Source organism: Ixodes scapularis, unplaced genomic scaffold (assembly GCF_016920785.2).
Source record: "Ixodes scapularis isolate PalLabHiFi unplaced genomic scaffold, ASM1692078v2 PGA_scaffold4__175_contigs__length_147842914, whole genome shotgun sequence".
NCBI classification, from domain to species: Eukaryota; Metazoa; Arthropoda; class Arachnida; order Ixodida; family Ixodidae; genus Ixodes; species Ixodes scapularis.
The window spans coordinates 119,457,592-119,473,034 of record NW_024609879.1 but is presented as its reverse complement, the minus strand read 5'-3'; the positions used below and the strand labels follow the sequence as shown (position 1 = coordinate 119,473,034).

Genomic DNA, 15,443 nt, shown 5'->3' with positions numbered 1-15,443 from the left:
AGCGCTTTGTCAGCATTCGGAATGCACTAGAATTGAAACACATTCCACTCGAGTGCTGTGTCCGTGCCTTCATCGCAGACTCTGAACTGATCGCAGGTTTCACGTTAGAAGCGACAAGACCAACTAATGACAGCTGCGCATAATCTACGCATCATTTCTCAATTTCGAAAACGGTGTATTGGTGTCATGTGTTCTTCCGGAGCAACGCGGGGAGCGCAAAGTTACTAGACGTGCTACAAGCTACAGATTGCCTCGTGTAGCTTGTAGCGTCCATTGCGGTACATTGTAAGGTAAAAACAGTATACCATCGAGCGCGATGGTGTGCGTAAATCACGTTTTTGAGGTACGCTTGAGGCGTTGGACTGGTCCAGACGAATGTCCGAGCATATATAGGACTTATCTTTTATTATTCAACAACACGAAATGTCAGTCATTTCAGCCACTGTAATACACCGCTTAGAACACACCGCTTTTACGCACGGTTAACATGGTTCAATGAATGCAGCAACAGAAACTGTACATGGCACATCTTTGTGACCTGAGGGGTCTAAGAGCAATACTAAATCCATTCGTCATAAAAAAGACAATACCAGATCGAAACTGGCTGAAGAAGTGAGATGCTGAAGCAATCTCTTTGGCTTTACTTGAACCCAATATAATAAACTAGTCTAAAAAAACTAAAAAACTGCTCGCCTACTATTGTGTGGCGTCATTTACGTGCCCTGTCGTAAACACAGGCATCAAGTTAAATCAGTGACTCAAGATACAAAAGCATAAGGGACATACAAAGAACAAGCAACCATGTGTAGGCAAAATAAATAAACTTAGGTACTATGCTGTCGAAGATAATGCTGTGAGCACGTGGCTTCATCTAGCGTCTCATTTGCATGGGGACGCATGCAAATCAAAGGCTAAGTGGAGACAGGGACTCGTGATATCAGTTTTGTAAGCGTTGCATGCTAAGTGATATGCAGTTGGCAATAATGCAGTAATGGCACCACCAACCGTCAGCCCATCAAGTTATTTAGGAACACCTGTGTTGGAAGCTGCACTGACTTACGTAACGCCCCACAAAAGGTGGCATATTTGGCGTTGCCTCTACATGAACCGAAGCAAAAGCTCAAGTAGCTTTGGTTGGTATCATACTGCACAAGTGTGTGTGCAAATGAGTCATGTTCGAAAGCAAGGAACTCGAGCTAATACATAGTAACACTGTACCTTAAAAGAAATAACAAAAAAGCCAACAGGATGTTGAAATGTGACAGACAAGTGCCAACTCTAATGCAAACAGATCTCCAAGGACCCAACAGTCCACCGCATCTCGAAGTTATGGTTGCGGGACCTCACACCGAGTGTTGCGATTGGACGTTGAAGGCCGGTTTGCAGATCTGCACCTCGGCACGCTCGAGTGCGTCCGAGTTCCCTCGCAACTATGCGGAGCGCAAGTGCGTCTGCTTCTTGCACGGGGGTTGCGATGATGTCAGAATGCCGAGCTCTTATTGGCCAATTGAAAAAGATAGAGGGTAGACTCCAAGGCATCTAGCGCTGAGGTCTACCCACTATCTTTTCAATCAAAGTTAATCGGAGCTTGGAGTCGTTTCGACGTCACCGAAACACCCGAGCAAGAAGCAGTTGACTCGCTCTCTGCATTATGGCGAGGGAATACACACGCGCCACCTATCGCATAGCGCTGGAATGATTCCGACTTGCGTGCATATTTTTATAATTTTTTTACGCGTCAATCCTTTACCGCAAGCTTGAAATAATTCTGACAAAGATACAAGCAACTAATCTCTTAGTGCACAAATTTTGTCTTGCAAATACTGCAAAAACCTTTGATCTCGTTACACACGGATCAAAATCAGTTCCAGGACTACCCGGCAGAGGTCGCTGGCGTGCCAATCTGTTCTCTCATCGTGATGAAGGAGTGTCGTGCACCTGCGCACACTCAAATGGAAATGTGTGAGCCAGTCTCAAAATGCAAACATTGCTTCGGCGCCCCTTCAAACCCAGCTCGATGGAGACGCTGAATACTGCGACAGCCTCTACACGTTCTCAACACTCGAACCCCATCGTAACAACTGTGCCGGTGCACGACAACTAAAACATACAGTCCAGGATGAAATGGGCATTGTCGCCGACGCCCTGAGGAACGCGGGGCTCGGCGAGCCTTGTGCATCTAGCCATTGCTTCTGAACCAACGACACGGTGGCACCGGCCGGTAAGGATGCCAAAGAACAAACCACAGACAGAGTCAGCCATGCCCTGCATTCGTCAGGCTGTAAGCGACCGTAGTGGCACTATCTTGGCAAAGCGATAAAGAACGGGTTTTAAGTGTCGACGTCCTTTCTTTCCTCGTCCTGCGACGCAGTGCTCGGCCCACCCGCGCCGGGCCGGACAACGCGATTTTGCAGCTTTGCACGGTAGACACGTTTGAGCGATGCACCGACTGACAACCCGAAGAGGGGTACGCACAAACAAAACCGGAACGTAATGCCGCACCGACGGCAGACACCCGTTCCTGCAACGACCGCGGTAAGTAGCGAGACAACAAACACAGACGGGCAGCAATTAAAACAGAAACGAATGGTCACCGTTCCAACCTCGGCCTGCGAGGTCAGGAGGCCGTTAGTAGCATTGGCACTCTCGTAGCACGGTTGACGAGGCTGCGTCACGCCCGGGGCGCTCGTGTCGCGCTCTACTCGAGGCTTAGAGCACTTCGATTTAGACTCTGTCGTGCCGCCAAAACACTTGGCAAGTTTGAGCGAGATTCCACTGCCAGAGCACACGACGGCATCCGAGCGCTTGAACATTGCTGCACTCGGCGTCTGAGCACTCTGGATGCTCCAGATGTCCCTTTAAAATTCTGGAGTAGCTATAGCATTCCTTCACGCTCATTCACTTGGAAAATAATTACCTAAGAGTCGAGTCGCTCTAGTTGCCGACAAGAGTGAGAACGACGGGACGCGTCTTTTGAATGCCCAGCCCCTGGCCCAAGGCAACGAAAAACATTGGCATGCACGCCACTTCCTCAATTCACGTCCAGTGTCTCCTTTGTGTAGAAGCACTCGAAGTTCAGACATTGTTTAACCGCGTCGAGTTGAAGCGCTACACGGCGGAGCGGTCGACGCGGTCCGATGCGTCGTGACATACCCTCAGAGTATGGCTACTTGCAGCTGGCACACTTTTTCACTCAAGATCGGTGCAGAGTACAGAAGTGCAGAAGGCTCAGAGAGTACCGGAGGATCGGCTCGTCGAGTAGAACTCGTTGAAGTCGATCCTGGGAAAAAAAGAAAAATCGCCAAGTGAGTTGTCGGCCGCGTTTCTATCATTCACCACGTCCAGTGTGGTGCACCGGTTTACAAGTGCACAAACCCCCCCCACCCGAGATATTTTCCAAGTAAAGCGCTTCCACACTCGTTTTCACCTCAAGGGCTGTGGCAAAAAATTGGTCGGCGCAAAGGTGTACTACGCTGCATAAATATCGGTAGAACTACATGTGGGGTGCACAAGAAACGAGAGGGGGTGATATGAGAAAGGCCATGCCACGTCCACTCGTCCCATATGCGTTGCTTGCTGCAGCTGGAGATATGTCCGCGGACGTGTGCCGCATGACGATGGCGGGTGCGCCAGAAATGAATGCCCGAGGCTCGGAGTACCGTAGAAGCAATTTTGCAGATTCCCGCACTGGCGTCTCCGAGTCGCATATGTGGAATTATGAGCCAAATAATTCAACGGAAAAAACCTGGGCGTGCTACTGGGCCACTTCAAACGCATTATATGGAGTTTTTTCGGGAAGAAGCACACACGGATGAAAGGAGCCGTCGGCACCTCCGTGGTAGACGCGATAGCGCGTTTGCCACGTCATTAGTGTACCACGATGCAAACAGAGCGTTGTGACGCAAGAGAGCTCGCAAGTTCTTGTTTTGTTATTTCAGCAATCAAAATAACTTCAGATTTATTTTGACACGCGTGACGTCACTTTGGTGACCAAGTTTTCATGATGTCGACTTCCCAACTTTGCACCCCCTTCCAAGTGTAGAGAAAGACGTAGTTCTACGTCCGAGAGTCTGGCTTTTCGCAGAGCTTTACCAATTTCCCTCTTTATGTAGAGAATTAATATATACGTACAGTAAACTTTCGTTAGTTCGACCTCGGTTTTTCGACTTTTCGTTTAATTCAATCGTATTCAAAAGTCCCGGCGAGCGCCTATACATTTTTATGGGAGGAAAAGTTTAATAGTTCGAACTCAGGAAGAATCTGCATAGGATAATTCGCCCGGAGCGAATGCACGCGGGCTCACATTGCACGGCACTACGGCAGAAAAGCCACCAACGTACGGCGAAACGCGGGCCTTTTGCTGCAAAGCCGAACGCACGCAAATATGCGTCTGCTCCCTCTACACTGTTGGATGGACCGTAGCGAATGACACAAGCCAGTGCAACCAATCTGGCGTGGAGTAGCGCGGAGAACATAGCACGTGGTCGGGAGTGAAGACAGCGCGTGCTCTCGCATTTTCTGTAGCATTGTGTGCGGTCCATCTTGAGCGCCAAAAAGCATGAGTTCTTTTTCTTTTGTGTTTTTTTTTTCTCTGTCGTTGACGGTCTGCCCGCCCGGCGGCAAAGTTGACTCGTAAAGCTTTCTCAGCGCGCGCTCTCAAAGCACTTTTCTGTAGCGTCGCGTGCAGTCCATCTTGTGTGCCAAGAGACGCAAATTCTTGTTTCCTTTTTTTGTTGTTGACGGTCTGGCTGCCTGGCACCAAAGTCGGCTCACAACTTATTTTTTTGTGTTTTTTTTTTGGTAGTGCGCAATATTTTGGAGACGTGATGTTTAGTTACGCTGCTCTCCGAAGTATGCTTTTGGACACGTGTTTTAAACGCGGACGGCGGCAGGTCATCCGTGAGTACTTTGGACGATAAAAGAAAGTTTAATTTTGACCGTTTTCTGTCCTTCTTTTAATTCAATCATTCGAATAATTCGACCCAATTTCAAAGTCCCATCATGGTAGAATTAACGAAAGTTTATTGTATGTGCATTTGTAGATTATATATGCTTATCTTATCAAGGCATGCACGTTTCAAATGCCAAAAGCATCTCTTCTTCCTCCGACAGCCAAATCTCATAAGAACCACTTTGTGCGGCGTACAAACAAAGTTGCTAAACTTACTTCTTTTCTTGCGGTGAAAACGAGTATAGGCTTTTTTTCAATTTGTAGCCATCTGTAAAACAGCTGTTCCAAGAAATCAGGAGGCAGCAGCACATTCGTCTAGGTTAATTCTCCCATGCTTGCAAATAAGCTCTCCCTTCCGACCTGCTTTACTACCAAGCTTCTGCACAAACTCAATGTCAACTAGGAACTTAATTCCGACACCCAGAGAGAAAAGAGAAGGCGTATACGAAGCGAGGCCAGGTCGCAACAATGAAGCCAATATCATAGAGTATTAATGCCCCCGTGATTAAGAAAAATACTCCCCAAAAATGTATAAAAATACAAATACTAAATAAAGAAACAAAAATGTATTTAATTACAAGTACAAAGAATACAAAAAATACACCTCCACTAAAAATTAAAAAAAAAAAAGAATACCGTATTTACTCGCATAATGAACGCACTCCCAAGACGGGTACCAACATTTTGCCTTTCCTTTTTCCCTTTCCCATAATAAACGCACCTCAAATTTTTGGATCCACAAGCAGTGATGGAAGTGTCATTTGACCTTTTGGAGCAGGCCTTGTAGCAGGCGAAATGTTGTTTTGGAGCAGGTAGTGGCCCTTTTGGAGCAGGGTCCGGCATATGTTGGCATATTACTTGAAAATGAAATAATGCTGCATCGCTATATAAAGCCCATCTCTATTATTGGAACACAGCGCCTGTCGCCTTTTTAAGATAGGATATATAAAATTCAACAAAGTAAACACAAAAAAAAACATTTTTTTTAAAATAATGTTTATCTGCGCATCAGAAAAAAAAATACAATTAAATATGTCACACTGAGTTCTGCTGGTACAGGATATTTAGTTTTATCAGCCTGCACTTCTTTTAAGGTATCTGCAGCAGCATCTAACGACCCTCACTGTTGTGGAATGTTTTAGTTCACATTAGAGTTGTCTTTCGGGCAGCAGCTTCAAATATCGCGGTATCTGATATTCGCTTCAAAAATTCCGATTCATTTTCGATGTGCTGGCGAAGTCACGATCGGATCACGGCGAGTTAACCCGTTGAGTGCGCTCCTTGGCATGCACCGACGCGCTGCAGAGAAGCGACACCCGCGGAGCAGACACCGCAGTCGCGCGAGTCGCGCAGTGCTTTGTGCTTCGAAAAGCACGGTGAGGCTTTACCAGCACTACATCCAGAGTTTGGTGCAACTCAACTATAAACCAACACGCGTCCCTGACGTCATGCAGCTGCGGTGGCGCTGTCGACGGCACGGCGCATGCGCAGACGCTTCACTTCACTCGAATTCCGTTTCTGCGCGTGCGCAGTGCCCACACCTGGTGTGGGCAAACGCGGGCTTGTTTGTAAACAGCGTGTCGGTCTATACTTCGTTTCAGCTTCGGTGCGAGCGCAGCCGAAGCTACAAGCGCGCGCATGGAGCCCGTAACGGTGCACACACTGCACGAGCCCACGCGCGAGTCAGGAATGCATAGAGCATTGGGCTCGCGCTAGCTTTGACTTCGCTGGTAGCTAGCCCACGGGAACAGGGCGGGCCAACATTAAAAACATCCACAAACTCGGCCTTTTTTTTTTTTTTTTTTTTTTTTTTTTAAATAGGCTGCTTAGTGGGACGGTTCTTCGCTTACCCTCTGCGGCTTTGGTCTCAGATGTTGCTAACGTTGTTCTTTTCAATGATGATGATGATAATGCGCCCTCGCAGTTTCGGTTTGCGTAACAGTTGCGGCGCGCAAAATACCGCGGTACCGCCACGCGCTCTGATAATACTTCAATTTTTATCTCTTATTGCTACATCTCCTCTCGGCGCGGGCATGGCGCAATTCTTTGGTAAAATGACAATTTGGCGCTACATGTAGCAGGATTGCGTCCTTGGAGCAATTTGGCGCAATTGGCGCAGCACTTCCATCACTGCACAAGTCTCGAATCGCATCCAATTTAGCTAGCCACCAAGCCAATTTTCTTTTGCTACCAAGCGGTCAGGCCAAGTCGAGCTAAGCCAAGCTGCTCTCGTAATGGCTGCAAGTGTGTAGTTGCGGAAGTGATCAACCATGAAATCGAGAGGCGCACACACTTGACTAAGAATCGCCCAACCCCGGACATTCTTCGCCTATCGAATGCCCTGATGTCAACAAACGCCGTCGTATGAGGTCCACTTTCGAACAGTGAAATCGTGAAAGTGGTTAGGCCTAAGAATGGTCGTGTTTCTCTCCGTGCCGAGTGAGCTTCGTAGGGTGCTTTTCCTTCGACAAAAGGAACGCTGAAAGCGCCCTAAAAAGGTTCGCAGTTTATAAAGCATGGTTACTGTGGCACGCTCCCGGCCAGCCATGGGTGCACCTCCATCAGTGGAGACGTGCCACAGTACCTTGCTGTGTCATATTGGCACCTAATATGACATTTGCACAAAGTGTGTAAATGCAGAACTTTTACCCCGCGTCAATTTTTCGAGGGAAAAAAAGTGTGTTCAATATGCAAGTAAATACAGTATATATATATATATATTTTAGGAGGAGAGTGGAGGTCAGTCACCTGTGCAGCATCTCCACCAAGCTGTTCCCACGGCCCGATCGATCTCCGCCCAATCCCTGACGGATGCCCTCCTTGAGCGTCGACAGCGAGGTGTTGAACGACTCCTCGACCTCCACAATCTTCCTGTCGAAGGGTGTCTCGGGCCTTGCGCTGTCTTCGTCTTCGGCTATGTACCCGAGCTGGCTCTTGGCCGCTTCACACTCCGACGCCTGCTTCTGCTGTGGGCCAAAAGGAGAAGGCGAGCTGACGCCCCACTCCCCCAAAACACGCCCCACTCCCAAATGTGAGCTCCCCCTTTAGACTCCTTAGAAGAGAAGTTCTCGAAACTTTCTGCACTAAGGAATCGAGTGGAACTGCCTTCCGGCACCTTTTGTAAACAACTCATGTATTTATCAATTTAAAGAGGCAGAAACGAATAATATTTACTAACGTCACACCGAACTGACTATATTCTAACCAAAGTGTTTACCACATTTTCTGGTGTACAAGTAACATTTTTTTTACGAAACTTCCGTCGGTGCTCTTTATAAGACGATGCAACTTATATGTGCATTTTAGTGTTAGGCAAATATTCGATTTCAAATAGTAGTTCCGAATAACACACTACTCGATATTCGCTTCAAGATGAACTGCGATGTTCATATTTTTCCAAGTTTTGGTCGTGGCGAGTTACCCCGTTGAGTGTGCTTCTTATCGTGCACCGGTGTACTGCGGAGAAGCACCGCCTGCGGAGCTCGCTTCCGAAAATGTTGCTTCTCCACAGCGCACCGGTACTCGGTAAGAAGTGCCCTTAGCTGGGTAACCGGCCGCGATCAACACTTGGAGAAGTAGGGATATTGCAATTGCGTGCTTGGAGAAAAGCACACTTTTGAAAGCGGGATGGTGTTTGCACATGCCTGGTGCATTTAGAAAGAAACGGAAACTTTGTGGGTGTTGATAACTACTCTACAGTAAAATGCTAAAAATTAAGCTGTGGCTGTTATGCAAGAGTACGCATCTTAGGTACGACACCCTGACAACCTGCATTCATTATTTGTGAGTATTACTTTTTTCACTTTTAAATCCGAAATTGAAGAAAGAATAGTTGGGTATAGCAAGAATTGTAAATCCACTCAATTAGGTATAGCTGGCCATCTCTATAGGCTTAATTTCATGCCAAATTCATAGTTTACTTGCCATACCAAGGCAGGGCTTTCTGAGGTGACAGTTTATAAATATAAAATTAAAATTAGCCTATAAATGGACATGTGGAAGCTTAGGAACAACTTCCACGAGTTTAGCTTAGTTTTCATCCAAGCGTGGAGCAACAGTAGCAGAAGGCTTAGAAAAACTATTCAAAACTCGATTTGAAAATATTTGGCTAAAACCACTCCTCGCTTCGACTTCAAAATCCACTATTTGCACGTGACTAGCTATTTGCACGTGACCTTCATACACGCCTCCCCTGAATAAAAGATTCAAAGCAAATAACCAAAATAAAGCGTTCACGAACGTGTGTGCAAGATGCCATTTGTTTTAGGCTTTTGCTTTAGAACAGTTACTGCTGCAGGGGCCGGCGCACGTAAGGCACTTGAAACATCATTCCCAGCATTCTCCTTGATGCTTGGGTAATTTAGCAATAGGTCTATTCAGTAGATTAGTTATCATTCAATAGGCACCATTTTCAAAATCAGTAGACTCTCAGGTAGGTAATAAAAATTTCTCAAAAATTTGCCGCTGTGCGACCCGCGTCGGCTGCACCGCCCTCTTTGTCGTCATTCCAAGCGCTTGTGCACCTTGTTTCCTTTCCTTCCGCTCTCCCAGTGTGCTTGGATCCGCTAGAAGCCCTGGTGCACGGCTTCTAGCGGATCCAAGCTGATCCACTAGAAGAACCACTGGCTCTGCATTTCACCGAACATAAAACAGTAATAATGAAGTCGAAACGCAACCCGAAAGGCTCGTGGGAACGCATCTCCACCGCTTAAGTCAACGGTCCATGTCTGAAAGAGAATGTGTGGTATGGAACGTGGTTATATACGCATTTGAGCATCTGACCGCAGTGCCCTCTCGTCTATAAACGTTGAGCCAATGCATGCAAAGTTTAACGCGATTATATACGCATTTGACCGCAGTGCCGTCTCCTGTATAGACGTTGAGCGGCTACATGAAACGTTTCATCCATGACATCCCCAGCTCTTGAGTTACTACCAGATCTCAGAGCCCCCTACTCGTCCCGCATGCTAATTCAAACCAAATTCGTAGCTTCCTGGAGTTTGAATTAATGCGAGTCTACAGGGGCTGTAGCATGAATGGAACCTGGAAGTGACAACTTTGTTCCGGTTCATTTCCCTTAATGATTATTCTGCAATTACCAGCAGCTGAAGAGTAATCGGTGGAACCTTAAAGCTTTTCCACAGATTAACTCTTCAAGTTATTTACGAGAGTACGGCACTATAAAAAAGTCAGTTTGCTCAGGCAAAACGCTTTACTACTCCAGGTCCTCGACCCGAACAGTGTCTCAAATGGCCATACCAGTATTGTAAGCATCACTAAAGTTTTCCCCACCATGCCTGCATCTTTGTTGCATCAATCGAAGTATGCAGATGAACGAACCATTCTGATAAATGGGACTAAAAATAAGAAAGCAAGTAAAGGACAAAATTCGGAAGAGCTGGGTTTTAAGCTTTTCGTTACCTTATTACCAGCAGTAAGGAGATCCGGAGTTTGAATTTCGGCTCTGCCAAATTTCGTTTCTCAGCTGCTCTCTTATCTTTATTCCAACTCTCCACTGCACTTCCTCATCATGTCAAAATAAATCTTGTTGATCCAAGTAAAGATTCGATCGAGTAAACTAGTGACCAACGGTCTCTGGGCGGCCACTCACTATGAAGGAGGCGAAGTCGAGGCACAGCCCAAGGATGCCGTAGATGACCTTGAAGACCGGGTAATTGGACAGCATGCACAGGCTCATGAAGGAGTCCGTCAGCTCCGTGTGGAGCTGAAGCACTTCGTCAATCGTCTGCACCTGCAAACCCGCACCGTCAAACTCAAACCCGAGGAAGACTGGTTTATTCCCAGTTACACTACAACAGACCTGTGAATAGAAACAAAACACTCGCAGATATCATAGGTCAAAGGCAGATTGCTCTTCAGAATCCTCGTAAACTAGTAATCCAGTCAAACAAGCAGTGAAACATTACGGGCCTTAATTCCATCATTAGTCGCTCTGGCAAACTAAGAAATAGGCAGCAACCTTCTCAAAAATCTTCTAATGAAAAAATATTTTTCAAATTTGCTTCGAATGCATTAGACGTCACGCGACATGGTCAACGTGTCAAGCTGTGATGTCGCGGGAGCGTGTGACTTGATGCCACGCGACATGGTCATAGTGTCGTGTGACCCAGGGTCACGTGGCATGGCTAGTGACGTGACGTCAAGTTGTAGTGTCATGCAACATCGCGTCACGTGGCACAGTGTCACATGACACCGTGATGTCATGCAATGTGGCATCACGGCACAGTGACACGTGGTGCCACGCGATTCGACATTACGCAATACCATGACTCGATATCTAACAACATTGAAACCAGCAGTGCTGACATGACCTGCCATAGAGTATGCACGGAGAGGGGGAAAAATTTTTGGGAGTAAGGGTACAGTTAATAAACAATCCACATTTTAGAAAAGCTCCATCAATTTATGCGACACATAAAATACAAAAAAAAACAACAAGGCAACGAGACGTCTGGCAAACGAAATGAGCTCACCCTGCCCATCTTGTCCTGGAAGACGTGCCAGGAAGGTTCGACGACCTCGACGGTGATGAAGTACTGCAGGTTCTTGACGAAGTCCACCATGCGCTGGCGCAGCCCAAAGGCTCTCGTGGGGTACGGCGTGCCGTGGCGCTTGCTGCGCTTGTCCAGCACCCATGCCCTGGCGGGAGGTGCCGGAGAGAGAGCCGTGAGGGGTGCAGCAACTTCTCCGGAAGTACCGTCAACAACCTCACCACAGTTGTACGGTAAACGACGAAAAGTGTGTCAACCGCAGTCATTGAAGAGTTTTAGAATAGCGTACGCAGAAGATTTGTGTATGCAAAGAATATCGTCGTCGCCACTGCCCTTGCGCCGAACGGTCGAGCAGAACGTGTCGCTTTTCTCATGAAACTCGGCTCTAAAATGCACTCTGCGTTAAGACAGAAATTGGGAAGCATTTAGAAAGCACGTCTTCAGTCGGATATTAAAATGCGGCAACTAGACTCTCTGCTGCCACTGAGAAATCTGGCCCGTGCAGTACAACAGATGAACCCGGCGGGGCCTTTTGAGGTGTGTTACACAGTGGTGAATGCACGAAAGCATGCCGGCATTGTGTGAGCATCCAAACCAAGATTCCTGGGTTCAATCCCCGGGAAACCACTGCCAGGAGATACTAGAAAATGTGCAAATAAAAATCATTACCATTATTATTATTATTAAGTGCACTGAGCTGGTTTGGTGTGCTAACACACAGTAGCTAGTTTCCTTCCCCCAGAGTTATTCTGGCAAATATGCAAAGAGAAAGTGCCGAGAATGCTGCAGCAAGGACAGAGAAATTCAACCAAAGGAAGTAGCAGCTAGGATACACTTGCGTCTAGGCGACTTCAAATAAACATGCACTAGCTTACATCACCAAGGACAATACCAGAGAAATAACAATGACATTATCACCTGCATCGCCAAGACATGCTGGCAAGCTTAAAAAATAAAAGTCACTCACTTTGATAGCATCCTTTCCACATGTGTGCAGTAGAACAGGTATCTGAATACCATTTGGTAACAGCCCAGGCTCTGGAAGGGGCAAAAAACAAACAAAGTTGAACTCCAACTGTATGGTTATGCAGAGCTGCACCACCCATTTAGTGCCTTGTCTTCTTTTTCTGTTTATTTGCTACGCTAGGCCATTCAGCATTAGTTCTATACTTCATTTCAGCTTCCGTCCGAGCACAGCCAAAGCTACGTGTGGGCGAAGCTAACCACACGCCGGCAATAGGTCGCGCGATCTCGCCTGCACTTTTGTATCCCTCCGCTGCGCCGCTGGTCGTCCGCGCCGCTCGCGCTCGCCGAGTATTTTGTCTGCTACGGGTGTATCAATGGTATCGTCTGCTACAGGTTTAAAAAGTGACCTTTCACGTTCTGAAATTTAGTCACAGGGGATGTCAGTATGTAGGCTGGCCGCTGGCGTCTGTGTCCGAGCTTTCCACCTGTTCGGCATTTCGGCATAGTTTCGAGATGTAAGTGCACATTGCAAGGTGCCCAATGACCCGGCTGTTGATGTTTCCTTTTGTTGTCTGGATATACCAGGGTTTGAGGAGCAGTCCTTTCCACCAGCTTCTCGGCGTTCAATGTGATCGGCAGGTAAAGGCGTGCCCTGATTTCACCGCATATCAGGGAATTGTAGTGGCCCGGACGCTTTTCTTGTTTACAACGCATTCGCGGTACGACGCGGCCGAAGTCTCCTGCCGAAGTGGAAAGTAGACATTCATCACGACCTCTTGCGCCTGATGCCCAACACGCCTTTGCAAAAGGACGTTTTGAAGCGACTCGGTGAGGAAAGCAACGAACAAGCAGCGAAGCACATGATTCGGCCATTACGGGAACGAAATCACAACCGAGCGCTGCAGCCGTGTTGCCAGCGGATGTATGTGTTTTCACCAAACCACATGCATTTACATATATTAATTAAAACGTAAACTTCAGCTATTTCATTCCTTTAGTTGCAAATCATTCTCAGCAGTACACATCTGGAATATTGTGCGACATTTACGCACAAAACAGTTGTTTAAAAAAAATTACTTTCGCGGACTACTTTGCGATGCGTAGGAATGCTCTTCTCGAACTTGCGAACCCTTTGGCTGCACTCGGACGAAAGCTGAAACGAAGTATACTTTACTCTTCATACATAATCATCGTGCACAAGACAGTTGTTCAGATTCTGCAACTTCCCTCAGTTAAGATAGAGCCCTTGAAGCCACACGAGGTCACATACGAGCTGGAGCTATCGAGTTTTAGTAGACCGTTCCGAAGCCTCCGTATCATTACCAGAAAGATCTACTAAAACTCAATATAAGCTCTCTGCATGGGTGTACCTTTAGCATTATCTGAGAATGTTTTGTTTCATGGACCATGTTTCATGGACCAGGCAGGAATGGCCTCCATACCACGATTACTTAAAACACATCGCTGCACTCCGTTTCATCTTACAATGAATCGCGACGGTCCCTATGAGCCATCCCCAGTCAATCCAGCATTGTAGACGCATCGCGCGACTGTGTGCCTCGTGTGTCGATGCACCTCTTCCCAAGGTAACGTGACACTCACGCTGCATGGGAGTGGCTACGCTGGCTCGAAGTGTCCACCGCAGTCTGTCGTAAAACGAAACAGAGTGCGACGGGATAGAGGAGTGGTTTGTGGTTATATGCGTTTCCTCTCCGACACAACCTGGTGCAATAAATCAATGTTTGCTTCCTGAGAATGCAACACCAGCGTGTAAAAATAATTAAAAAAAACACGATGTAAGTAAGGTAGTAGCAGCTAACAAAAAGGAGTACTAGGAGCATTTCATTGCTAGTTTGGGCTTTGCGGTGGCATGCCAATGACACGGCAGCGTTGCTAGTATCTAACGAGGTGTCAGAGAAAAACGATCGCAAATGCAGAATGATAGACATCAGGCGTTTCATATTTCCTTGCACTGATCTGTTGGTTTTTTTTTTTTCTGTTTTCTGTAAATACCCCCTCCCCCTCCCCCTCCCCCTCCCCCCTCCCCCCCCCCCCCCCCCCCCCCAATATTAGAAACCCCGTGCAAAAAGATGCACGCTCTTGCGCCTGAAACACAAAGGTAAAGGGGACGACTTGCCGTGGTGCTGAGCACTAGGTTGAGAGGCCAGTTGACTTCGTAGTTGAGCGTGAAAGCCTCATGGCCACTGATGCTCTCCTGGCACACTGTCCCATGGACTGCACGAGCCGCGGCAGAAAAAGAAAACGACACACATGAGGAAACGACGTTGACCTTCGTTTGAGAACGGCAACAAATAAAAAAAACACAAATGACAAGTGCAAAAAAAAAAAAAAAAGGCGATGCCTTCTTTTTAGTTTCTGCCAAAGGGAATGCGATAACATTTGAGATCCTTTGCACCTCTTCGGAAGCCCGTCAAGCTCGGTGCTCTCGGTCCGCCTCGGGGCGGCACCGTTTTCGCACAAATTCTTCGTACATTGAATGGATGTGTAACAAAGTACACCAATCCACATTTCCTCGTTAAATTTAGGGGAGAAATAGGATCGGTGGATGACTACGCGCAAATTCAGGTTTTCCTGCTTTCTTTTTCGGTGGCAAACCACATTCCGGTACATTTAGCGGAAAAATTGAATTGGCGTGCCGTAATGTCTTGAGAAATAAGCCATTTAAAAGCGAAAGCACATCTGGTGAAAATATGGAGTGAGCTAACTTTCAATGTGCGATCAAACAAAGTTTAGGAAAGGCTAGTTTTGGACCCTGTGGCCTGCGAAACTTGCGATTGAAGGGAGAGGCGATGAACCGAAGACGACTGTCCTTTTCAGTCAGCAACGTTCACTTATCTCCCGTCGCGGCTAAGTGACACCATTTGTGCCGAGGTCACCATTGGCCAGGGCCCTGCAATTACAGTGGGCTATCTTTTGGTGTTCCTGCCAAAAACAGGGGGCGGGTCATCTTTTGGGGTGGGGCATCCCTCGAGATATTACGGTATATTTATAAA

General features: G+C 47.1%; 1 protein-coding gene across 2 annotated transcripts in view; it reads right to left on the bottom strand.

Moving 5' to 3' along the window:
- Nucleotides 1–388: 388 nt before the first annotated feature.
- Nucleotides 389–15,443, bottom strand: part of LOC8041439 (gamma-tubulin complex component 2) — a 61,757-nt gene continuing 46,702 nt past the window's right edge. For both annotated transcript variants that reach the window (XM_029986332.4, XM_029986335.4), the window contains exons 18-23: nucleotides 14,567–14,664; nucleotides 12,431–12,501; nucleotides 11,446–11,611; nucleotides 10,563–10,703; nucleotides 7,700–7,917; nucleotides 389–3,280 (exon numbers count right to left, since the gene is read on the bottom strand). In XM_029986332.4, coding sequence (XP_029842192.2) covers nucleotides 3,229–3,280; nucleotides 7,700–7,917; nucleotides 10,563–10,703; nucleotides 11,446–11,611; nucleotides 12,431–12,501; nucleotides 14,567–14,664 — 746 coding nt within the window. In that variant the 3' untranslated portion in view covers nucleotides 389–3,228. The remainder of the gene's footprint in view (nucleotides 3,281–7,699; nucleotides 7,918–10,562; nucleotides 10,704–11,445; nucleotides 11,612–12,430; nucleotides 12,502–14,566; nucleotides 14,665–15,443) is intronic.